Source organism: Malaclemys terrapin, chromosome 7, assembly GCF_027887155.1.
Source record: "Malaclemys terrapin pileata isolate rMalTer1 chromosome 7, rMalTer1.hap1, whole genome shotgun sequence".
Lineage (NCBI taxonomy): Eukaryota > Metazoa > Chordata > Testudines > Emydidae > Malaclemys > Malaclemys terrapin.
Window position 1 is genome coordinate 104729149 of NC_071511.1, and position 17985 is coordinate 104747133.

Consider the following 17985-nt stretch of genomic DNA (forward strand, 5'->3'; position numbering starts at 1 on the left):
TTGTCATTTCAGATTATAGATCAAGGGTGAAATTCATTCAGGTGTAGACAGCAACTGAAAGGCTCCTGATTACCACTTGAGTCTCGCTGTCTGAGTATATGGAGGAGGCAAACATGGACAGACGTGCTGTGCCGGCGAAGAGGGGAGGTCCTCTGGGCCCAGTTAGTGCTAAGGGAAATGTGGAGAGATCACTGGATCCATGACCGCATGATTTCAGTGTTTGAGAATCCCACACACAATGTATGAAAGAGGAAGCTACTATTCCAATCCATAAATGCTGAGGATGTGTATTTCATGCCCGCCTGCAGGTTTGAGGGGTCAGGGGACCACACACTGGGGCAGCGAGTTTTATCTTCACCAGTTTTTAATGCAGCTCGCCATGCAAAATTGAATTTCTCTGGCTTTGTGCAGCCTAACTAGCAATAAACTGGAAAAAGGAATATTCATAATTTTTTCATTAATAGAAAGATTTAGCATGTATCACTACAGATTTTCACATATCAGAATGATTACATCTTCCTTTCACTTAGTCTGACATAAATGAGTCAGTAAGTATGAAGATCTAATTAAACAGTAATTTTTTAAAGAAAAAATGTAAAAGCTTCAGTTGAGCAAAGCTCCCCTAAGGCTGTTCTTTAGAGGACCATAAGCACTTCCTTTTAGATTTTTTTCAGGTTCAGCAAAGCACTGTGACTTGCATGAAATGATATTTTTAACTCCATTGCATGGGAAACTAAACAGTGGTCAAACTTGCTATATTTTCATAATCTTTTCTGATGAAACAGATTAGCAGTAGCATTACAGAGCATCTTCAATATGAAAGTAATGTAATTTACATATGCATGGATAGTAAAATTGTACGTAGAAAAAAGTTTTTTACATTTCATTTTATATTTCAAGCAGCAGGTTAGAGCAATACTTTGAACAACACAGCAGCAGCAGCAATTCTCTAATACTGAGAATAATAATTAAAGCAATAAATATTTAAAATACCTCTTCAGGTCTCTATTTTCTTGTAGCACAAAACAAAACTACCTATTTTCTGTGAAATCCTAGGCCTTGATCCTACAAAGACTTATGCATATGATAAATAATAAGAAGGGCTGGTCCCATTAACTTCAAAGGGACTAGTCGTGTGCTTAAAATTATACATGTGTGTTAACCTTTGGAGGATAGGGCCTTAGAGAATCACTCTCTTGGATTTAGGTACTGGTTCCTCAAATTCTGAGATTTCTCACCCTTCCCTTCTCAATAGAATAATTCCAAATTTTTAAATGGCACATAATTTGTAGTTTTACAATGAGTCCCCATTTTATATCTTCTATTGATATCACTTTAGGGCTGTAGAAATACCTGACAACTTAGTAAATCATAGCAGTTTACTAAAAAAATGGTTTGACGTAATTAAAAAAAAAAAAGGAGGAAATCAGTTACTTCTATTACATATTAGAGACAGAATTTTATAAGCGTGTGTGTGTGTGCGCACGCTTACGTATGTGTATACATACGGCTAAGTTAAACAAACGAATGACTTCCTTTTCTCATTTATCTCTGCCATTCAGGGTAGCAGTGATTGAGAACCAATGCAGCAGCATAGGATTCATTTTTTTAATATCAGCTGAAAGTAGTTTTCTGTCAAACTTATTTCAGAATACAGTAGCCCAGTGCTGCTGAGCAATTTTATAGAAGAAACTCAGTGTCTTCCCACTCCCCACCACCCAGTTCATGGAATGGGTGCTGCTCCACCGTCTGTCTGATATTATTGAATACATCCTCTCAGTGGAGCAGGCAGGATTTCGCCCGAAGAGGAACTCTGTGACCAAGTAGCTTAGCTTACCAGCCACACTGAGGTAGGATTCCAACGTAAGTTGAAGACAGGAATTACCCTTGTTGATCTGTCCTCGGCATACAACACTGTCTGGAGTCAGGGCCTCCTCCTCAAGGTCTCCCGTGTCATTCACTGTCGGCAAACAATCTGCCTCCTGGTGGCAATGACTGGGGACCTCTGCTTTAAGGTACACCTTAAGGGCCAGATCAGTAGACCAAGAACTCTTAACTCGGGCATCCCTAAGGCTATGTCCTGGCCCCAGTACTTTTTAATATATACAATGTAGATATATCAGCGATAGAGTCAAGGAAATTCATGTATGCGGATGATATTGCCCTGGCTGTTCAGCATACAAACCTCCATACCATGAGCTGCACCCTAACCTGAGATCTTAGCACAATGGCTGATTATTTTGAATGCTGGAAACTTAGGCCTAATCAAAAAAAAAAAAACACACATGGTAACTGCTTTCCATCTGAACAATGAAATGGCTAATACCAAACATGATGCGCAGTTCTGCGGTGAGAGCGTTAGCCACGAAGCAAATCCAAAGTATCTTGGCGTAACACTGGACCGGAGTCTGACCTTTCGACAACATCTCGAGAACACCCATGATAAGGTCAGGTCTCGCGTCGCGCTTATCAGAAAATTGGCCAGAACGTCATGACCCCCAGTTTGAGAACTTGTCTCTCTCACCACAGAAGTTGATCCAATAAAAGATTACCACACCCAAGTCTCCTTTTCCCTAAGAATAAGACCGTTTTTGCACAACACTTATCAACTGACCCCCCCCCCCACCCCCAACAGGAATGCAATTACAATGAAGGCAGCACTGTTTTGCTGATATCAAGATCTAGAATACTTCATTTTCAGTAGTTTTTCCAATAGCAACTCAATTTTAAGAAGCAATTACCATTAATGCAATTATCTGAGTGTGCTCCCTAATGGTTTTCAAATGTGTGTCACTGAGATAACGCAATACCTTCTTTAAAGTGACTACAAGCTAATGAAAGTTGAACATGCTGAAGATATGTTCTGAAGAATGCATTTAGTGAGTATTCAATAGTAAAGCAATAGTGGGATTTGATATATAACTTAACAAAGAGTGTAACCCACATAGCAAAGTATAAAATTAAATATAACATGGTGTCACTATAGCCTGGAGTCACTGATTTCATCCACAAGTTGAGTAATTTTTAATGCCAGCAGCATGTTACATGTGGTGTTCTCAGCCAGTTGTTGCAATATTAAATAAAGGAAAATAGAGTAGAGTACTCACCCGAAGAAAGAAGAAGCTATCGGCTGTAAGAAAAGGGAAAAAAAGAGAGGTTAAAAAGTTGTCACTTGTTCTCCATTTTCAAAACTTTATTATTTTATAATGACAGTAATGTAGAGCTAGAAAGTTGTCCAACACAAGGCTCTATCTCTGATTTTAAAACTTTATGGCCCAAAACATCAGCTTATTTGTATTGTAGTAGTGCCAAGAAACAGCAATCAGAAATAGGGCCCCATTGTGCAGACCAATGAACAAACGTAGTAAAATACAGTCCCTGACCCACAGAGATTATAATGTAAATTAAAAGAAGACATAACAAGTGGGTGCAGCAAACAGAGGGAATTGTGGGATGGAGGATGAGGATATCTGACTAGCTGTGTGTAAAAGGAGCAGAATCAATTCTTTTTATATATAAATAAGGAAAGAGAGGAAGCGATATCAGTAATACAGCCTATTTCATGCAAAATGCCTATTCTTAAAACATCTTTAGTTGCTAAAGAGCCAGTATCTGTCCTATGCATCCCCAGAGAAAACAAGTGTGTGCTGTTTGGACATGGAGAGGAAGCTTCCAAATCTATGCCTGTGAATTATTTAAGTTTCTACATTACATATTTATACAGGGCAGGAACAAGATTTTGCCTGCAAATGTTTGTGACTTTCGCACACACAAATTTAGGATTAACTGGTTGCAGTCTGATTTCTCTGTATGCCAAGTAGTAGTACCAATGAAGATGTCAAAAATGTCCATCTAGTAAGAGGATTACATCTCCTCTGACTGGCCCTTTTCTTCTTGTGAAGGAATGCTGAAAGGAGCAATTCATACAGCACCTGTCTCCAAGGTGTCTCAAACATACCCAGGGATCTCCTTTTTCATGTAACAGCAATACACAATCTAAAAGTTTTTCCTGTCTTCAGTCAATTGAATACAGCTGGCACTGAACCCTCCTCTTCTCTGTAGCCTCTTTTAGTGCCTGGTTAAGGAGCTCTATGAAATACTTCTTGAACAACAGAGAAATTTACCATAATCTAGTTCACATTCAACTAACTGAGGTTAGAAAATAGAGCACAAAAAAGGGGGCAGAAGGCAGAACCACAAGGGAGATGAATCCGGAGCAACAGAAATGTTTGCCAGTTTATCAGAGCTACACTTTATTCCAAGAGATCCAGAAGCAATTTATCTGTTCCTGGTGGGTGAATTAGAAGGTGAGTAAGTAGTCTGCAGAATACTGCTTTATACAATCATTACTGCAGCTGATTTTATTGCACATCAAAAAGAAATGGAAGTAACTACCAGTAATTCTATAATAATTCTGCATTATAAAGATTAACAGGCCACAAATCCTTCAAATAGCCCACTGAATTCAATAAACCTAATTATTTTTCCTGTACATTCTGCACAATACCATTCTGCCCTTGCATTTGCCCTCCTTTCTTACTATGTTCTTAACTTCTGCCACCTCACTAAATCTTTCAGCCACTATCTTCCAATTTGTGAATGTGACCTACCAGCATAAATAAGTAGAGACAATTTTGCTCCCATAACTATTTGCACTCACAATTTAATCTAACTATATAGCTGGTCAAAATTTTTCAAATGAAATATTTGAATGAAATGTTGAAAATGGTCTTTATTCAAAAGCAAAAAAATTTTAATTAAAGTTATGACTTCACAAAAAAAAATATTTTTGCAAATAAACTACCTCCTTCCCCCGCCCCCCGAAAAAAACCTACTGAAATTTAACCAATTAAATTAACTTTAAAAAAAAAAAAAACAGCTTCTTATTTTTTCCAATATTCCAAAATATTTCCATAACCATTTCAATAAAAAAAATTAAACAAAATTATTCAAGAAATCTAAAAAAGGTCCACTTTGAACTTAAGATGATTTCAAATGTTTCTGCAAAATGTTTTTTATTTTTCAATCGACTCTACCTAAATTGTACATGCAAATAGTTACAGGTGCCAAACTACCCAGCTTACTGTTACCAAAGTGTTTTGAGTATGGCTGTGCTGAAGAAGTGATGAATGCTCTTTGAAATCATTACAGTGTTATTGTAGCAGTGTTGGTCCCCGGATATTAGACGGACAAGGCGGGTGAGGTACTATGTTATATTGGATCAAGAGGCAGGCTTTCAAGTTTACACAGAGCTCTACTGCAGGTCAAAAGCTTGTCTCTCTCACCAACAGAAGTTGGTCCAATAAAAGAGATTACTAACACCACTTCTAACTACCTCAACTGTAATAATAGACAAGGTGGGTGAGGCAAAGCTTGAGTGGGACACACTCTAACAGCTAAGTATTAATTAGTTTCATACAGGAAGTGGGTTAAGGCAAGTAAGTGTTTAAGACCTGCAGCATGTGTTTGCAGGCCTAAAATACATCATATTTAAACATTTATTAAAGAGAAGCAAACTGAGCTAAAATAGTCCATGTATAGCATAATGTTTAGAAAAGGGTTACTAAGTACATGAATATGAAAGTCACGGTCCCATATTCTTCCCTTCTCTAAGGCGGGGGGGAGAGGGGGAGAGAATACCAGTAGCAACTAATCGGGAGAGCACAGGCGGAGCAGCAGCATGATTTCCACATCTCATCTCTTCCAAAGAAGCCCCTCTGCCTACATCCCTGAAGTCACAGATTCTCAGATGCACAGCACAGAACTTGAAGACCAGGGGCAAGGCTGGAGCAAAAAGGGTCCATAAGCCACCTTTGCACCTTCCCATCCTGGGCTGCTCCGGGGACTGGAGAGCCCCAGTGTAACTTACACAACCCTGGGGTCCTGTCTAAATTAGAGTAGCATCCTCAGGCTGCCATTTGGACCACAGTGTTGCCGCTTTGTCTCATTCCCAAGACCCCTGCACTCAAGCCCTGTTTCCAGCACACTCTATGCCAAGGCTGGTGAGGAGGCAGTATCACATGGGCAGCGAGTCGCATAGGCTGGGGGAGGTTTTGCCTCCCGAAACAGCCAGGTGTGACCCTGCCCCCTGCCGTGATTGCTCCCTGCGATAGCGTGTGGCTCCAGTTTCCAAGTGCTCCGCTGGGGCTGGGACTGTGCGCCTTCCCGTGCTCAGGAGGTGGTAAGGCTGGGGCCACGCCGCCACCTGCCTTCCCCAGCTGGCGGTTCACAGGCTGCCAGGACCGGCTCCAGGATTTTTGCCACCCCAAGCGGCGGAAAAATAAAAAAAATTAAAAAAAAAAACCCTGCGATCGCAATTGCGATCGGCGACACTCCGGCTGCAGCTCCACCGCATCGCTTTCTTCTTCGGCGGTAATTCGGTGGCAGGTGCTTCCCTCCGAGAGGGACCCACCTCCAAATTGCCACCGAACAGCCCAACGTGCCGCCCCAAGCACCTGCTTGCTGGGCTGGTGCCTGCCCTGCGTGCTGCCCATGCACATGAGACCATTATGACAATTCTGTTTGACTTCCTGCATAACACAGGTAATAGAACTTAACCCAGTTATTACTACATCACCAGTCCTCCTCTCTACTTCCGGAGATTTCCCCCACCAAAGGTAATACAGTACTAAACTTGTCCACATTATCTTCCATGGTTTCTTGCCTTCTATGGACATTCAAAGATCAGCAGTGAGTTTTCTAGGTATGTTAGGACATATGGGGGCTTAGAGACTCAGATTTCCCTACACCGCTCCCCGAATTTCCCCACACCGCCCCCCGAATTTCCCCAACCCCCTCCACCCTCCATTACATGCACTGTTGCTAATTTAGTCAGTTGGAAATTTGAATTGAAATTGAAACGTTAATACACACTTTAGAAGCATATACAGTGTATGAGCAAATACTTGTACCTGAGAAAGCATAATGGGTTTGAAAAGTATGAACAAAGACTAGCTTCTTCATACAGCTGTTATTTATGACAATGTTGGTGCATTTGTTTTGACTATATTGGCCTACCTAACAATTTCTAATTATTATTTGTAAGCAAGGTCTGAATGAGCTTTCCCCTGACAGCTAGTGATGAGCCAAGTGAATGGGTGAAAAGGCTTCAGGACCAGACTGTATTTACATGAACACACCTACTCTGCCTAGGTATCCAGCAGACAGTGATCATTTTGGCTGGTGCTGGGTTACAAATCACTTGAATATTAAATGTGGCGGTCATGAAATGTTGTTATCCTTATTGTATGAGTAAAGGGCAACAGAACTGTACTTAGCCTACCTGAATGAGGGTGTCTCCCTCAGTGCTTAATTTGTGCTAGGACTAGCCAAGGCTGAGCCCCGGCACCTCTAGGCTTGGCAGTTCATAGCCCTGGGACCTCTGGGCTTGACACATCAGTTATGAAAAGAACTAACTTGCTTGAGCCCCGGCGCCTCTTTCATTACAAATTAAGCACTGGGCACCCTCAACTGAACTGCACTCCCTAAGCAGCAGGTTTGGATGCCATATCCTAGTGAAACGAGAGAGGGTGGGGCACAGGTGTTTTGCGTGGTGGAGTGGGCTCTGCCTAAGAGAAACAGGCACTATTTGACCTGCCCCTCTCTTCTGTTTAGAGATAGATCTGATTAGGCTCCATAGAGAGTCTTTTGGTTTGTTAAGTGGCCTCTAGCACTGAAATCACTGATAATCAGGTTTAAGTGCTTGGACCTGCTGTGGGACAGTGTTTCTGTGGAAGAGACAACCCAGACTGCATTAGCAGCGAGGTTCCCCCACTGAGAGGTGAAATAACAGAGCTGGATGAAACCTCAAGAGACCGACTCACACAGGTCACACTGGCAGCAGAAGGTGATGGTGCAGGGCCATTGTGGACAGAGCAGTGGAATGAACGGTGGCACAATGAACAACAGCGGCCAGATCATTTGTTTGTTGGACTATGTTTTACTGACTTCACTCCAGAATACTGTATTTTTGACTGGGAAACATAAATATACGTTTCCGAGTAGGCCAAGATTTTTAAAATGCATTATTTGCCAAGGTCGTTCTCTCACATTATCGCTATCTCAAGAGGTCATTATCTTGGGGAGTTTCTGTACTAAACTTTATTATTATAATTAATTTTTATTTAAGAATGGCCATATTGGGTCAGACCAATGGTCCATCTACCCCAGTATTCTGTCTTCCAACAGTGGCCAATGCCAGGTGCTTCAGAGGGAATGAACAGAACAGAGAATCATCCAGTGATCCATCCCATGTCATTCACTCCCAGCTTCTGGAAAACAGAGGCTAGTACCACTCAGAGCATGGTGTTGCATCCCTACCCATCCTGGCTAATAGTCATTGATGGACCTAGCCTCCATGAACTAACTTAGTTCTTTTTGAACCCTGTTATTATTTTGGCCTTCACAGAATCCCTGGAAATATGTTCCACAGGTGACTGTGCATTGTGTGAAGAAATACTTCCTTTGGTTTGTTTTAAACTTGCTATCTATTAATTTCATTGGGGAACCCCTGTTTCTTGTGTTAAGTGAAGAGGTAAATAACACTTCCTTACTCATTTTCTCCACACCAGTCAGGATTTCCTAGGCCTCTATTGTATCACCTCTTAATCGTCTCTTTTCCAAGCTGAAAAATCTCAGTCTTTTTAATTTCTTCTCGTATGCAATCTGTACCATACCCCTAATCATTTTTTGTTGCCCTTCTCTGTACCTTTTCCAATTCCAATATATCTTTTTTGAGATGGGGCGACCAGAACTGCACGCAGTATTCAAGATGTGAGCATATCATGGATTTATATAATAAAAGTGGTAGAGCTTGGTTTGCCAGACTGATCAGCCAAGCCAATACTAACAACCTACATGAAAAGGCTGCAAAACACCATGCCTCTGGACTGCATCAACATGCAGAAAGGCTTAAGCCAGTCGCTGTCAAAGCCAATTTTAGAAGAACTTAATGAGGCTGTTAAGAATGTTGGAGACACAACTCAGTTTATGTGAACCAACATGGCTGTTGCATCACACTTTCTATTTAAACAAGAGATACTACACACTACAGACTGGAGGCTAGTGTTAAGAGCATTGTCACTTCTTCAGAACCAGTGTCCAACTTCAGGATAAACAAGACTGGCAAGTGCTTGCTATCTTTCCGCAAAAAATTCAGCTGACTGTCTCGAAGCATGTGGTGCAACAGTTGAAAAAGTGAAGAACTCTCTCACCACATTCAAAAAATGTGCATACGTGGCTGATGAATGCACCAATGCAAATAGGCATCAAGTATTAAGTCATTGCATATGTTATCTTGATGTCCGTGGTAGGCCAGTAGATGCATTCTAAATGTGAGGTTATAGAAAACACATCAGTTGCATCTGTGACATCTTAGAAGAGTTAAATGCTTGTAAATTGAACCACAAACAGATGGATGCTTGTGCATTTGATGGAGCTACAAACTTCTCTGGAAGACATAGTGGAGTACAAGCTTTGCTCACAGAAAAGCGTAACCCTAATCTCTCCTATACACACTACAGACGCCATCTACTCCAGCTAGCGCTAGTACAAGCTACAGAATCTTCAAAAGACATTAAAAAGCCATACATTTAATTGCTTTGTTATACTCTTTTCAGTAAGAGTCCAAAAGGACTGAACATCTTGGAAACAAATAGAAGATACACTGGGACTGAAGTTCAAATTAGTCCACCCTGGGAAAATGTGCTGGCTTTCTCATGAGCAATTCTTGGCAGGGCTGGCTCCAGGGTTTTGGCCGCCCCAAGCAGCCAAAACCAAAAAAAAAAAAAAAAAAGCCGCGGCCGCAATCTGCGGCGGCAATTCGGCGGGAGGTCCTTCACTCCGAGCCGGAGTGAGGGACCGTCCACCGAATTGCCGCCGAATACCTGGACCTGCCGCCCCTCTCCCAAGCGGCCGCCCCAAGCACCTGCTTGAGAAGCTGTTGCCTGGAGCCGGCCCTGATTCTTGGCTGTTTTAAAATTACTGCAACAGTTACTACTGGCTTTGGAAAGTATCAGTTTTTACTATGGTGCCATACAGCCCACCTTCGCCCTCACGGTCTCAACACTCGTTGGCCCTCAGCCCTCCTGTACAGTCAAACTCTCCCTCTCCCCCCTCCTACCCTCCCATTATCAATTCCTGGGTAAAACACTGCTTCCCAGTCTACAGGGATCAACCTTTCCCCCACTCAACAGAAAGATCTGAAGGAAACTATTAGAGTTTCCTGACTCCTACACAGGTGTTTCCTGCTTGGGGGATATGACATGACTTATGGTCAGTGAGATTACCATACTTTATAAGAGTGAATTTTATTCTAGTGCAAAGAACGGTGTGGAGCCTCTACGGGGTGGAATTTCATTCTTAAATAATGCTAAGTTCCAATAAGAGATTTAGTATTCAAAAAGATAAATATTAACACCCTTAATGTTTTAATCTGGAAACACACAAACAAGACAGCTATTTTGTATTTTAAAGTCCAAAAATGTTTAACAGGTAATTTCTTGAGATTAATAAAAAAACTCTACTAACACACATTTCATTTTCTTCTCTAAAACATCTTACAAGAAACATTAATTGAATGTATGATTAAAAATTATTGAAGACTTAGTCTTCTTTATATTCTTACCACAAGACATTTTTAACGAATTAACATGTTAATTAGCACATATTAAAAAAACTCCAAAAAAACCCAGGTTTAGATATTCCTTAAGAGACAAACTGATCATCTTGGGTTATACTCACCAACTCTTGCCAACTTCAAAACTGACCACTCATTATACCAAAGCACTCTTTGAGCTTCTGGTCTTACATATCATGGTTAGACTGGTTAGGCATGTTGCCAGTAGAATGCTTTTTAAACAAAAAGAAAATAAGAGTCAACCAGTTAAAAATATAATAATGAACATTTTGTGCCATGCCAGTGGTCATTCACATATTTCATTCTGACCACTCAAATATGCACTAATTTTTCAATTTCTGAAAAAGTGAAAATTATAAACTGTAATGATGATTTTGTGTGTAATGATTTATCACTAAATATGGCATTTAATCTAATGTTTATATTCAGGCATTATTTTCCAACGTTTATTGAAAAATATGACATCCTTATTTTATTCTAGCTGAAAATACGCCATTAATTATTTTGACATGTTTTCTTCTGATACTATTCAATTACTGAAAATGACAAACATCTTTCTGGAAACAAATATATATACTGAGTTATGAGGCAAAAGAAAATGAAACAATTTTAAAAGTCTAGGCCATACATGAAGGTATGAATCCGCTATAGCTAAAATGAATGGCTAAGCAAAGCATATGAGGCATAACAGCTTTTTTGCTGTAGGAAAACCAACTTATATCCCAGCTCACTGAACAATTTCGAGTAAAGTTTGCCTCAAAATGTTATTACATTATATAAAATTTATACATGCACAAATTATTAGGTCTCTTTAAAATTATGAAATAGCACATATGTACTGTTAGCTAAAATGTAATACAAGTTTCTATTATTTATGAAAGAATTCTATCCTTATAAGCTCAGACCGTAAGAGATTTTGAAGGATTTCAGGAGAATAAAAACAAACAATTACAAAGTATCAAAGAGCTATAACTTTCAAACGTTGTACCATAACTATAGTAATAGTGCATATTCAGCAATACAGTCAGTATTAACTATGTAATAAGTTCTCCTCTCAGTGTCCCTATTGTTACATTCAGATGTTGATTCTCTTTGATAAATGATTCCAAGTATCACTACTTTGGTGTGGGGTTTGGGTTTTTTTAATTGTTTTTTTTAATCGGAGTTAATCATATCAAGTAGTATATACAAGTACAGTTTCCTGAAAAGTATTTTAGGTGAGCAGTAATACTTTATGGCTGAATTATCTTCAAATGAGCAGAGAATGCCGAACATTTCCCATTGTTGGCTCAAAATACAAGGAATAGATCTCATACAACGTTGATTTCACTGTTTACTGTTATAACACTCTACCAGTGGCCAATTCCATTTTGATTCCGGGTGGTTACAGAAATGATGAAAAAGAAATGTAATCAAACCGTATTTCTGAATGATCTCTTGGGACTCAGATCCTCTCTGATGTACACTGACCATGCCAAGTCCCACAGTTTCACTGTTTACCTCCCAGGCACTGGCAAAGCAGCTATTTTCTGTTAAATCTAATAATCCATGACAGGATAAAAGTATGTCATGACCAATGTGAAACAGGAAAAGAATCATCCCTACCAAGAGCCCAAATCCACATTCCTTGTACAATTCACATTCTCACCAGGCTCGGTGGGTAGTTTGCAAAGAACACAACTGGGACCAAAACAACATCCAAACCTTCCTCCACTTCCCTGGAAATCAGAAAAGAGAAATGCCCCAAGAGCCTCTGTCATGTTGGCAGGCCCCACTTGTTTCTTACCTTTTGACCATTTGCTACTGATTCACAATAGAACAGATGCAGACAACTTAGATCAGATGCAGGCACATACCTGGTAATCAACATTGTGCCTGAATTTAGTTTTATATGTTTGTTTACTGTTGACATTGCTTAACTCATTTACATATATCTTGATGATAGCTAATTTAAAGATTTTGGGATTGATTTTTTTAAAATGTAGCCTAGACACAATTGTGGCTCATCCAAGCTTACATTTGCCCCTTCAAGGATACTGTCAAGCACTTTTTCCCCACCAGAAAGTCAATGATTTAAATCTGCTGAGAAGGAATCAACGCCCGTGTAAAGATTACAAGAAGTTGTTTGAAACCCTAAATATGCTTCAGACAAGTAATTATGGAGAATGAATTAGTTATCCACACAGTCATTAAGAAACCTCCACATTTGCATGAAAGAAATGAAATCACTACCAGACAAAAAGGTCAGACTCCTAGGTCATAATAGAGGTAGTTGACTACCCTGTTAATTACCCTTAAACTATCCTCAGAAGTTGGTTGCAAGCATCAGTGAATAGCTAGAGCTCCAGAATTCCAACTTTCAGTCTCTTTTAGCTAGAAATTGAGACTTTCAAAATGAGTCATCCTGATGAGAATCATTAGTTTCACAATATAGCACTAAAACTACATTCTAATTTATTTAGACTAACATCAAGACAGAGTCACAAAGGGACTATTAAATTAGTAGAATTTACGGGGGAGGAGGGGAGAGAGGGAAACCTCCACAATTTCAGAGGAAAAAACCTGATCAACCACTTCACATCTAGTGATTTCCAGGTACATTTCCCCCCTTTCATGACTGTCACTTGTCTTCAAAGCATGATTGTAGCATCCTACCCCAGAGGACAAAGTATTCTGCTCCTTGGAAAAACGTAAAACAAGGCATCATCTCTGTATGTAATGCAGCCACCTTCCATTTTGCCACGACTTCAGGATTTGGCCATGTTACTACCATTTACTGGATTCAGGAGATTTCCTACCACACAGCAATGACCCAAAGCATAAATTTCCACTATACCGACGCACAATGCTGTCCTATCACATGGCACTATAAATCATTCTGTGTCATGCACAAACGCAGAGAACAATAGTTGATGTTGGTCTAGCAAGCTGATTTAATTTGGGCTCTTTGGAATTGCTGCAAGAAGCAGCCACCTGAATCACAAAGACAACAACAATCTACACTGGCTTGTGAAAGAACTGGATTTGGTCATTTTTCTAACATCTGTGCCTGAATGACACATACCGGATGCAGTACAGATGGCTAGCAAAGTCATCTGCAATTTATAGTTGCTGTGGTTCTCACTGCAGATCCATAAACTGGAACAGGAATTGTCATAACTAAAAAATTGCTCTCAGCATCCCTACCTTTAGTTTTCTGGAACATCCTGCATAAAACAAAACCTCAGTACAACATCTCATTCTGACTCTCAGAGTGTTCTCTGGGAATAGGTAAGTTTTTACTATAACCAATTTACAGAAGGATAGTACCCAGTATACATATAAGAGGCTTGCAACTGGCTGTTTGGCTCAATCAAATGTCAGATAGCAGTAGACTGTAAGGCAAGAGTATGTAAAAACAATATATGAAAGGCTTTTTTTGTTTTTAGGAATTTAAAACCTTACCTAGCATGGGTGGGGCAACAAACCAGATCTGATATTTGTGACCTTGTTAACACAGAACACTCTTAGTACCTATTCAGGGAAGGCTTCAGCCAGGGTTCATGGAACCTCACACAAGGGCCCCAATTTATTTCTCCTAGGACCCAGAAAGTTTAGATCCATGAAGGATGCCCAACAATCAGAGGGCTGTGCTCATCATAACCCCAAAAAACATAGCCAGGATAGGGATCCAGGAGAACCTGTGCACAGCTGCTTCTATGATATACCAATGCCTCAAAACGTTTTTCTCCTAGCTGAATCTGGTGTCCTTTGCTTTTAGATGTCCAGCTACAGTAGCTTTCTGTGAGGCTGACTGCCAGCACAGAGAAGAGAAAATATTTGTACTCCACCCCATATGCCCATCTATTCAGCTCTGTTGGTCAGTCATGCTAGAAGAGGAAGGCGAGTTTGCCTGTGGTGGTGGGATTGGTACTCCTGCTCTGCCTGAGGACTTCTGATGGTGCCCAACATAGGGAGAAAGATTAGGGTTTAATTCACCTTAATGGCACCCTGGAAGAGGAGGGGGAGAACGCTCTACTGCCTGACTCACAGGCCTCATGTTCCACTGAAGCTTGGGGAATCAGGGTACCATGACAGATGTCTAGACCATAAATTGGCCTGAACAGATGTTAAGAAGGAAAACTAGGCAGAGAGAGTTTGGAATTGAAGTGGAGGGTCATTCGGTCCTCATTAGATAACTGAGCCATTCACTGACCCCAACTCCTTCCAAGCTAGACAGACTGCCTTGGCCGATGTCTGCCCCAAAATGGCGAGCTGGACAAGAAGGTCCTGCCACAGATTACACCAGGCATGATTCATAGGAGCCACAGCACTTAGTGCACTCTCCTGGAAGTTGCTGCTGTAGCCCATGGTGAAGCTACACTCCACTCAAGAGCTCTCTGAGCCATCATATAGTAACTGTCTATATAGGAGACAGTATGGGCTGCAGGGGGAAAAAAAGGGCAGCGCTGGGCATGAATTGTCTAGCAACAGGTAGGTGTGATGGGTTGGGTCACAGAAACCCCTTTGGGACTCACCCCAAGCCTGTTTTCCCTGGCAGCTTGGGACTTCAGAACCCTGCCTGGTTGTGCCAGACACGCTAACCTGCTACAAACAGAGACCCAGGTCTGAATCAGGTTCCCCAAAAGCTGCAGGCTTAAATGAAAACAGCTTAAGAAGTGTTCCTGTCTCCAGCACTCAGATACCCAACTCCCAAACCCCAAATAAATCCATTTTAACTTGTATAAAGCTTATACAGGGTAAACTCAAATTGTTTGTCCTCTATAATGCTGATAGAGAGATATGCACAACTATTTGCCCCTACCCCCGAGGTATTAATACATACTCTGGGTTAATGAATAAGTAAAAAGTGATTTTATTAAATACAAAAAGTAGGATTTAAGTGGTTCTAAGTAATAACAGACAGAACAAAGTGAATTACCAAGCAAAATAAAATAAAACATGCAAGTCTAAACCTAATGCAGTAAGAAAACTGAACACAGATGAAAATCTCACACTCACAGATGTTTCAAGAAATGTCTTTCACAGACTGGACGCCTTCCTAATCTGGGCACAATCCTTTCCCCTGGTACAGCCTTTGTTCCAGCTCAGGTGGTAGCTAGGGGATTTCTCATCACTGCAGCCATTTTTGTTCTGTTCCATCCCCTTATATATCCTTTGCACAAGGCGGGAATCCTTTGTCCCTCCCACCCCTCCTTCTAAATGGAAAAGCACCAGGTTAAAGATGGATTCCAGTTCAGGTGACATGATCACATGTCACTGTAAGACTTCATTACCCACTTGCCATCACACAGGTATAGAGGAAGACTTACAAGTAAACAGAGCCATCTACAGTCAATTGTCCTGGTTAATGGGAGCCATCAAGATTCCAAACCACCATTAATGGCCCACACTTTGCATAATTAAAATAGGCTCTCAGAGCTGTATCAGATACAAGAATGATACATACATACAAATATGATGACCATACTCAGTAGATTATAAGCTTTGTAATGATACCTTACAAGAAAACTTTTGCATGAAACATATTCCAGTTACACTATATTCACACTCTTTAGCATATTTTCATAAAATCATACAGAGTGCAACGTCACAGTAGGGACAGAGCCTACCGGAGCAAAAGACAAAAGAAGCAGCAGACCAGTTTCAGGCTGAGATATGATCCTCAGAGGAAGAGCTATGTACTTGGTGAAAGGCAAGGGAGTTGTGGAAATTGTACTGTAAGGAAGCTAGCGTAAGCCAGTGTTGGTGCAGGGAACGAAGGTCAGTCCGTGAATAGTAGGCCAGGTCACTGTAACTGGCTGTGTCATTCCAGAAAAAGTTATGTCTAAGCCTAGCCTATGGGATAGCCATCTAAACCAACACCGTGAATAGCTTTTATTAGTTATTTTAGTATTAAGAAAGTGCCTAAGGGCCCCTACTAGGGATCAGGGCCCCATTAAGCTATGCAGTGCACAGACACATAAAAGGATAGATTACAGATTCTTCAGGGCAGGGACTAAGTATAAAACAAGAGACAACAGATGTACACAGACAGACAGGGAAAGCACTAGGATTATTATGAAGTGTGCTCGGTACATCAGCCATTGTCAGATTTTGAGGCATCACGGCAGACAGGAGTGTTAAGGAGGACCTAATGGGGTGGATCTGAACTGCTGCTGAGCTGTCATGTCAGGCCTGTGGACACAGTTTGAGCACCAATTTAACTAAGTCAAAAAAGGGTACTCGTCATCCAAAATAAGTGTGTCCAAATCAGAAGGTGCACCAATTTAATTAAACATGCAACCAATTTAGTTAAAATCAGTGCTCAAAACTGCATGTAGACGTAACCGCAGTTTCAGAGCAAGAGTGGCTGGGGAAAGGAAAAGGGGCAGATGTTTTCTGTAAATCCAGGTTGGTCAGGATTTTTTCTTTGGCAAACTGAAAAACCAAAAAAGATTTGCATTGGAATCCCACTGTAGTCTACCTCCCAAGTCTGCTGGGATTCGGATATGTGTCCCCAGTTCTGTCATATTTACACTACAATCTCTATTCTTTCTTTAAAGCACCATTTTATATCTTGTACACTAGTACTGTAGGCAATTTAATACTAGAAATTCTCATTAAAATTCAGATAAAGGGATATTTTAATGTTATACATGAGAAAAAAAATCTCAAATAATTCCAACTTTTTCCTCAAAGTCAACAAAATAATCCTATCTTCACTTGAACTGCTGAGCACAAGCACCTATTTTTCCCCAATTCACTGAGAAAGTTTTGTGAACTCATCATGAATACCTCCTCCACATAAATGAACACTGCTGTATTCATTTAGAAAACAAAAACAGTATTATAGGAAAATATGCTGCTCTCCATTCTGGTGCAATATCCTCTAACAAAAGTGTAATGTTAGAAATGGCATTCTGCTCAGCCTACCTAAAACAATCAGAAACTTCTTCCACTATAAAACAACAACTGTAATATATTAGTGTTTTGTTTTTTTCCTTTTACACTGCACACTAAATTTTACAAAACATGATATGCTGTGCTATAAAATGAAGATGTCTGAATAACTATTTTGTCTTTCTGTATTTTATTGTTCATTCCTTCACTGCCATGTACTAAAAATTTATATACACATATACATATATATACACACACACACACACACAATTGTATTTAAACAACAGAAAACACCTACCCCAAACTGTACTTTCATTACATCAGCCTGCATTATAACTTCTAAATTGAAATCTTTATATAGTTCTTTCATTTGAAGTGTCTGACCAGATGAACGTGAAAGGAAAGTTCATTTCAGGTCAACCTGATAGCTCAGCAGTTAGTGCTTTATACTACCACAAAGAAATCAA

General features: G+C 40.3%; 1 protein-coding gene across 5 annotated transcripts in view; it reads right to left on the bottom strand.

Moving 5' to 3' along the window:
- Positions 1-17985, bottom strand: part of PTPRE (protein tyrosine phosphatase receptor type E) — a 247563-nt gene that overhangs the window by 188751 nt on the left and 40827 nt on the right. For 3 of the 5 annotated variants that reach the window (XM_054035388.1, XM_054035387.1, XM_054035391.1), the window contains exon 2: positions 3108-3130. In XM_054035388.1, the coding sequence (XP_053891363.1) occupies positions 3108-3130 (23 nt within the window). Of the gene's footprint in view, positions 1-3107; positions 3131-10740; positions 10849-17985 lie in introns of all 5 variants that reach the window. The other 2 variants (XM_054035392.1, XM_054035389.1) reach the window with 1 other exon arrangement.